We start from the raw sequence: 7,889 nt of genomic DNA, 5'->3' as shown, positions 1-7,889 counted from the left end.
GCCTCAGCCTTCCAAGTAGCCGGAATTACAGGCATGTGCTACCATGCCCAGCTGATTTTTAGATTTATTGTAGAGATGAGGTCTCGCTGCCCAGGCGGTTCTCCAACCCGCGGGCTCAGGCAATCCACTCACCTCAGTCTCCCAAAGGTGTGGGATTACAGGCTGAGCCACCGAGCCCGGCTTCAGGTTTCTTAAATTATCATTTACTAGTATTTTAACAGCGTCATGCTTCCTTTCGTTACTTACTCGCCATAGCCTAGAATCTAAATACCTGGGAGTGAATGCCATTTATTAGTCATTCGACAAACATATCAGAGCCTGGTCTGAATCTAGCACAATGCTAGGTGCTTGGGACACCGGTGAGTGAGACCCTGGCCTCAGGGAGCGGTTGGTGCAGCAGGAACTCTCATGCACAGCAGCATGGGGACTTCCCAGAGGAAGGCAGGGATCTCTAAGCTGAGAGGACAAAGCTATGTGGATGTTCCCCAGAGGAATAGTTGGAACACTCCAGCAGGAGAGGGAACAAACGTATGAGGCCAAGATGGGCAGAGCAGACAAGCTATCAGGAACCAAGAGGTATTCAGCAGGACTGAGCATAGAGTTGGGAGGACAGGAGATGGAGAGACAAGGCCAGGCAGAGGGGCTGGGTATCCACTGGCCAAGAGGAACCAGACCAGAGCCTGGGAGTCCCCAGCCCACTCACCCGAGCCATCTGGAATGGCCCTGACAAAGGTAGGCAGCATCTTCACCGAGGCTGTGGGGTTGGTGTCCTTCGCCAGGCCCTTCTCCATTTCGGTCTGGAACCGCGCCATGATGTCAAAAAGGGTGTCATCAGAGAGCCGCATGTGATACAGGAACCTGTCCACCTGGAACAGACGCCGGCCACCAGGGTGGGCTACTGGGAGTGCTTGCCCTTCAGGACAGGCTGGGCTGTGCACTCCCACGCCCGTCACAAAGGCTGCATTCTTGACTCTGGGGATGGTTGTATGACTTGGACTCCCAAAAGCTCTTTCTGGGACCCCTCAGCAGGCATGGGACAAGGTAGGGAATTGGGAGAACAGAACTGAACAGAGGACTGAGAAACTGTGTATTTATTCCTCTGAAGGGCAAACCCTGAGGAAGGAATGGTTCCCCCATGATTCTTTTTTTTTTTTTTTTTTTTTTTAGTTGAAGTCTCACTCTGTCACCCAGGCTGGAGTGCAGTGGCACATTCACAGCCACTGCAACCTCGACCTCCTGGGCTCAGGCAATTCTTCTGCCTCAGCCTTCCAAGGAACTGGAACTACAGGCGTGCGCTACCACACCTGGCTAATTTTTTGATTTATTGTAGAAATGAGGTCTCGCCAAGTTGCCCAGGTTGGTCTTGAACCCATGGGCTCAGGCAATTCTCTCACCTCAGGCTCCCTAAGTGCTGGGATTATAGGCGTGAGCCACTGAGCCTGGCCAAGTTTATTTTAAAAGTCAGCTCAAATTGCTATTGAAAATGAGTGGATGTCATTCAAGTAACCAGGAAACTGGGGCAGAGTACTGCTGTTCCAACAGAGGGAAGGGATACAGATCACTATGGCTGTGCTCAGCCCACTTGGAGGGAATATGTCACTTCAGGAATGGCAGCAAGGCTTCTTGCCTCATGCTAATGCAGTCCGGATTCCCAAGGTTCGCTGGGATGGATGGCTAATGGGGGCAGGAGAGACACTGGCATATAGGCCCTGTATGTGCCAGCCCTGTTTTATATACTGAGCACCTTCTCCACCCTCCAGTTCACAAGGAGACCTGGTCCCAGGCACACTACTGGGGGAAGTGTAGTTTAAGGCTAATAACACACAACTACAGATTCCCAAGGGCTTCTATGTATGTCACCTCTTCTTTTTTTTTTCTTTGAGTTATAGTCTCTCTGTCATCCAGATTGGAGTGCAGTGGCATGCTCACAGCCACTACAGCCTTGATCCGTTGGATTCAGGTGATCCTTCTGCCTCAGCCTTTTTTGTTTGTTTGTTTTTGTTTTTTGTTTTTTGTTTTTTTGAGTTGGAGTCTCACTCAGTCGCCCAGACTGGAGTGCAGTGGCATGCTCCCAGCCACTGCAGCCTCGACCTGCTGGGCTCCGGCAATCCTTCCGCCTCAGCCTTCCAAGTAGCTGGAACTACAGGTGCACGCTACCATGCCCAGCTAATTTTTTTATTTATTGTAGAGATAAAGTCTCACCAAGTTGCCCAGGCGGGTCTCGAATCTGCTGGCTCAGGCAATCCACCCACCTCAGCCTCCCAAAGTGCGGCATTACAGACTGAGCCACTAGTCCTACTTGTTTGTTTGTTTGTTTTTATTGTAGAGACAAGGTCTTGTCAAATTGAGCTCAGGCAATCTTGGGCTCAGGCAATCTTCTCGCCTCCAGCTCCGAAAGTGTTGGGATTATAGGAGTGAGCCACTGCACCTGGCTATGTCACCTCTTCTAATCCCTACAATATCCTTTGAGGCAGCCAGGGAAGGCCAAGTTCTTGTCCCCAATTGAGAGATAAGGAATAGGAGGCTTGGAGTCATTAAGTAGCATAAATAGATCTAAGATTAAGTGGCAGAACTGGAACTATAATGCAGCCTCTAGACTCCTCGCCCCATGGCCTGGTTTTGGTTCACAGCTCCATGGGGGTTCACAAGTCCAACAGACAAATTATACCAAAAGCACAGGGCTCATATCGCCTTCAACCCAGGACAGGTACCAGCCATCAGCCGAGCATCAGAGGACGGGAGGACCCAGCTAAGCACCATGCCAATGCAGAGACCCAAGACGGGGAAATGACTGCTTGGCTCTGTGGCCTCGGGTGCCAGAGAAAGGCCAGAAAATCATCAGAGGGCCTTTAACAAAAAAGGACAATTGAGCTTTCAGCAGATTTGAGAAGACAGGATGTAACCAGGTCATGCTTCATTAAGGGCTTCCTGCTCCCTCGAGTCTGTTGATGACTAATTGGTGGGAACAGCCACACACAAATGAGGAAATCTGGATGGAAGGGACGTGACCCAAGTAATTGGGGCTGGGGAAGGGTGGGCTATCCTGTGTAGGAACTGAACTTGGTCCTTTCTCACCCGAAGGCCTCTCAAACAGTGCCCTGTACCTACTGGCCACTTTTGTTTAACCTGAGAGTCTAAAGGCCTTCTCTAGACACATAATGCCATCCCTTCTATGTAAGTAATGGCTTCTGAGGCCCTGTGGGGGTCATTTGCGAGCTGTAGTTGAATGGGGTTATTTAGCACTTTGGATCACTGCTTGCTCTTTCAGTAAGTTAAAGTTAGGATAGAAAGAATGCCAACTCAGCACCAGTCTCTTCTTTAGTATTAGTATCTTCCACAGCACGTGGTACAGTCTTGGCTAGGAGTGTCAAACATATGTTGGGGGACAAAAAGCTACATTTTATTTATTTATTTATTTTTTTCCTATCATCCAGAAGTGGATTTTATTCTCAGCCAAGAGACAGCAAAACCAGTAAAAACAAAAAAAGCTACATTTTAAATCCAAACAAGTGGCGGGGCTCGATGGCTCAGCCTGTAATCCCAGCACTTTGGGAGGCCAAGGCAAGTGGATTGCCTGAGCCCGCGAGTTCGAGACCAGCCCGGACAACCTGGCGAGACCTCATCTCTACAATAAATCAAAAAAATTAGCCGGGCATGGTAGTACACACCTGTAATTCTGGCTACTTGGAAGTCTGAGGCAAAAGGATCAGCAGGTCGATGCTGAGGTGGCCGTGAGCGTGTCACTACACTCCAGCCTGGGTGACGGGGTAAGACTCCAACTCAAAAAATAAGTAAATAAATAAATCCAAACAAATGACTTGAGGCCTGTGTAACTAGGGACATGTGCCAGGCACTAAGGAAGGGTACTTGTGCTGCAGAAAACCAGGCTTACTTTAGAGAGACTCACAGACCTTCAGAGGGGATATCTTTTTGACAAGGAAGCCAATGGACAGCATGATTAACTTAGAAAAGGCAAATTCATCAATTTAAAGCTCAGAGCTGTTGAATTACAGAATATTACCGGAAGGGGCCTTTGAGATCATTTAGTCCAAAGGTCTCAGGTTATGAATTGAGAGTCATAAAAAGGTACTACTCTTTGACCCAGTGTGATTTCACTTCTGGGAATCAATTCTCAGGAAATAACCCTAAATATAAAGAATGATAAAGATCTACCAATATTTATCATAACAATATTTTAATTGCTGAAAATGATTTGGAAAACATTCAAATGTCCAACAAGAGGGTAAAGATAGGCAACCCCCTCAGGTCCCCTCCAACTGTGGGGGCTTTACTGTCCTCTCAATAAAACCTGCTTTCTAAAAAAAAAAAAAAAAGAGGGTAAAGGTTAAATAAATTATGGCATATCCACTTGATGGACTATTGGAAAGACATTACAATGATAATTATGAAGATGGTGGAGAAATGTCCATAAATGGTTACAGTATAATATGTGGCAGAAGGTTCAGAACTGCACATACATTATAAACAGAACTGTAAAATCATACACCATGAGAAAAACCACAAAGATTTCCACACAACAGATGAGAGTGTTTGTGATTAAATGTAAATTAAAGGTGGGATTGAAGGTAACATTTCCGCTTTTTTCGTAATATTGACTTATTAAACTGTTAAAAAATACACATTGAAAACCTAACCAGTTCTCTTATGGATGACCTCTCAATCTGGAGGTCAACGACCAGGCCTAGCCCGGTGTTATCAATAGGTCAAATAGGTCAATTTATTGAATTGGAAAAAAAAGCTGTCAGGATGGTTTCTATTTTTATTTTCCTTTTTGTTTTAATGTTGGTATGGGAAGATTTTTAAAAACTGTTCCAAGGTCAGAATAGTAACTCTAGCAGACAAATTTGGCCCAGTATCTTGACAGTTCTAGAGGCAGGAACACAGAAACTAAGGAGAGGACTAACTAACTGACCACACAGAGGAAGGAAACTGTGCCTTTTGACCAGGTGTGTTTTACCACAGGGAGGAGGAGGATTCTCTTGGAACTATGACTCAGCCCAGCAGCCATAAACCAGCTACCAGAGACCTGCTGGTTCACTTGCTTAATTAAGGTAGCTACAAAAGTGCTCCCAACTTTCTTGCCCTCCATGGGGAGAGGAAGATCAAACCCAGGCTGACCTTCCTTTCAGAATGATCTGGAACATGTCAGTGGAGGCCATATTTCTGGTCAAAAGAGCCTCTGGAGCCTGCACCTGGGCTGGTGGATAGACATGATCTGCTTGATCCCAGGGTACAACAAAAGGTTAACCACCACAAGGGGCCCAAGGAAATGAACTTTAAGAGCCAAAGGTGACAAGGGTTCCAAAGACTTCCTTAGGGCTGGATATTTACTAAGCCAATGAGAAAAGAAAATGAATTCTTAATCTTAATTATTGATTTATTATTATTGTTAATTACTATTGTTATTATTATTATTATTATTTGAGTTGGAGTCTCACTCTTTTGTCCAGACTGGAGTACAGTGGTCGCTCCCAGCCACTGCAGACTCGACCTGCTGGGCTCCGGTGATCCTTCCGTCTCAGCCTTCCAGGTAGCCGGAACTACAGCCACACACTACCATGCCTGGCTAATTTTTTTGATTTATTGTAGAGATGAGGTCTTGCCAAGTTGCCTGGGCGGGTCTCGAACCTGCGGGCTCAGGCAATCCACTCACCTCAGCCTCCCAAAGGCGCGGGATTACAGGCTGAGCCACCGAGCCCGGCTTGGTAAATTCCTCTTCTCGGAGGACTCCTGATATCTGTAAATCAAGAGATGCTTCTTGCCCAGGGCAAGTAGCCTGACAAGGCAGTAGACTGAGATCATTTCACCTGCCTGAAGTAAACCCTGATTACCCCGACTTGACCCTTGACAACCTTTTAACCAGCCCAACTTGGAATAAATTTTGTAGACAAGTTCCTTGGGCCAAGTGACAAAATAACGCACACCATTAATAGCTTACTATTGGCCGGGCTCAGTGGCACAGTCTTGTAATCCCAGCACTTTGGGAGGCCGAGGTGAGAGGATTGCCTGAGCCCACGGGTTTGAGATCAGCCCGGGCAACCTGGCAAGACCTCGTCTCTACAATAAATCAAAAATTAGTCAGACATGGTAGCGCGCGCCTGTAGTTCCGGCTACTTGGAAGGCTGAGGCGGAAGGATCGCCGGAGCCCAGCAGGTCGACGCTGGGGTGGCCGTGAGTGTGCCACTGCACTCCAGCCTGGGTGACAGAGAAAGACTTCAATTAGAAAAAAAAAATTAAAAATAGAAACAAATAACAAAAATAGCATACCATTGGCAAACAGCACATGCCAATAATGAGTATTTCAATTATTGTATATTATGACTCACATCCCTCTTGGTGCTCATGTTTCTATACTTTCAAATATATGAATAAACAGATCTGCCACAATAGTTCTAAAAACTTCTTTAAAAATGACTCTCCTTTCCTTTGCGGCCTTTTGCAACAAACATCCCTTACATCAAACACAATCCCCTTCAAGCTTCCTGAAGATTCTCCTCATTCCCTTCCACATTAGATACCTGCCAGGAAGTGAAATTGAATGTTCGTGGCAGTAACACAATGCCCAGGGACGTGGGAGATTTACTTCCTCATCCCCCTCTGTGAGTTTTTCACTGGTCACGTGCTCTCAGTTTCTTTTCTAATAAACTTCAAAATCTTCTTGGGTATAGGAATGGAATGAGTTAATCGTGCCAGTGAAGAATGAAACAGGCGTCTCAGCTATTTGAGTCCTTACCTTCTTGATCTGATCCTCCTTCAGCTTGGCGAAGTAAAATGCCATCAAGTGTACAGCAAACATTTTCTCCAAGTTTGATTCCCCCTGAGATGGGCAGAGATTTCTGTGCGGTGCTTACTCCCAAGACTCTGAAGTGCTACACACTTCCAGTTCAAGCTGAGAGACCTCCCGGGGAGCCAGGTGCTGCAGACTAAATACTTCCAGCCTGCTTGGTTCAATGATTAAACTTCGTCCCCTCTCTCTGGTTCCTCCCTCCAACACACACTTGGTTGTCTAATAGGAGGCTCCGGATGGTAGCTGAGGGTTGGTGGAGGAGAGGCAGGGAATTGATGGGTTGCTTGGCTATTTGAGAATTGGGTGCCACAGAATCTCGTTGCTAAGCAACACTCTTAAGCCAGTGCTCCACCAAGCCCACTCAGCCGAGAAAAATCTTCTGAAAAGTTGGGCACGAAACAAAGCCAACTTTCAACCAGTTGAGCTGCTCTGAAAATTTCCCATCCCAGACTTTTCTCCTTAGTCTTTCCCTCCTCAACCCGGTGGCATAACTCCCTGACTCTCAGCTCCTCTGAATCACTGTCTTAATTAAGACTGAACACTGCCCTGGTCAGGGAGATTTCGAGAATATTGGGTCAAATTCTTCCATTTGTGATGGATCAAATCTCTTAGGTAACAGCCCATGGTTAGTAGAACACAATCAATGAAGACTGATCTATTCACAATGTTAAGCCAGAAAACTTTTATTTCACAGGTGGTGAACCAGAAAACAACACGCATGAGAAAGAATGAACCGAAGTCACTGGTACTCACTGGGAATCTGCCACTGGAGAGAAAAACTGAAGCTACAGATGAGAAATGCCTCACGCCGTTGAGATATTTGCCTATCCACTAATCGCTTGATGTGAGAAAGACCCAGAAAGCACAATAAACCTTGCACTCTTCCCACAGTCACCAGCTGGCCCACAAAATCAATAACAACAGTGTTAACAACAGCAGCAAACGAGGATGGCGCATTTACCATTCCCATTTGATAGATGAGCAAACAGAGGCCCAGAAAGTTTAAGTGATGTACTCAAAATCACAAAGCTGTAAGTGGTACAGTAAGGAATCAATTCTGGGAGCTTGATTCCAAGGCCCA

General features: G+C 46.4%; 1 protein-coding gene across 1 annotated transcript in view; it reads right to left on the bottom strand.

The window, feature by feature from the left end:
- Positions 1–7,067, bottom strand: part of HKDC1 (hexokinase domain containing 1) — a 66,326-nt gene extending 59,259 nt beyond the window's left edge. The window contains exons 1-2 of the mRNA XM_021706499.1: positions 6,755–7,067; positions 704–866 (exon numbers count right to left, since the gene is read on the bottom strand). Coding sequence (XP_021562174.1) covers positions 704–866; positions 6,755–6,817 — 226 coding nt within the window. The 5' untranslated portion in view covers positions 6,818–7,067. The remainder of the gene's footprint in view (positions 1–703; positions 867–6,754) is intronic.
- Between the last annotated feature and the right edge of the window lie 822 nt (positions 7,068–7,889).

Source organism: Carlito syrichta, unplaced genomic scaffold (genome assembly GCF_000164805.1).
Source record: "Carlito syrichta isolate Samal-C Ts95f unplaced genomic scaffold, Tarsius_syrichta-2.0.1 Scaffold315646, whole genome shotgun sequence".
Classification (NCBI taxonomy): domain Eukaryota; kingdom Metazoa; phylum Chordata; class Mammalia; order Primates; family Tarsiidae; genus Carlito; species Carlito syrichta.
Note: the sequence above shows the minus strand (reverse complement) of the source record. Positions and strands in the feature narration are given on the sequence as shown.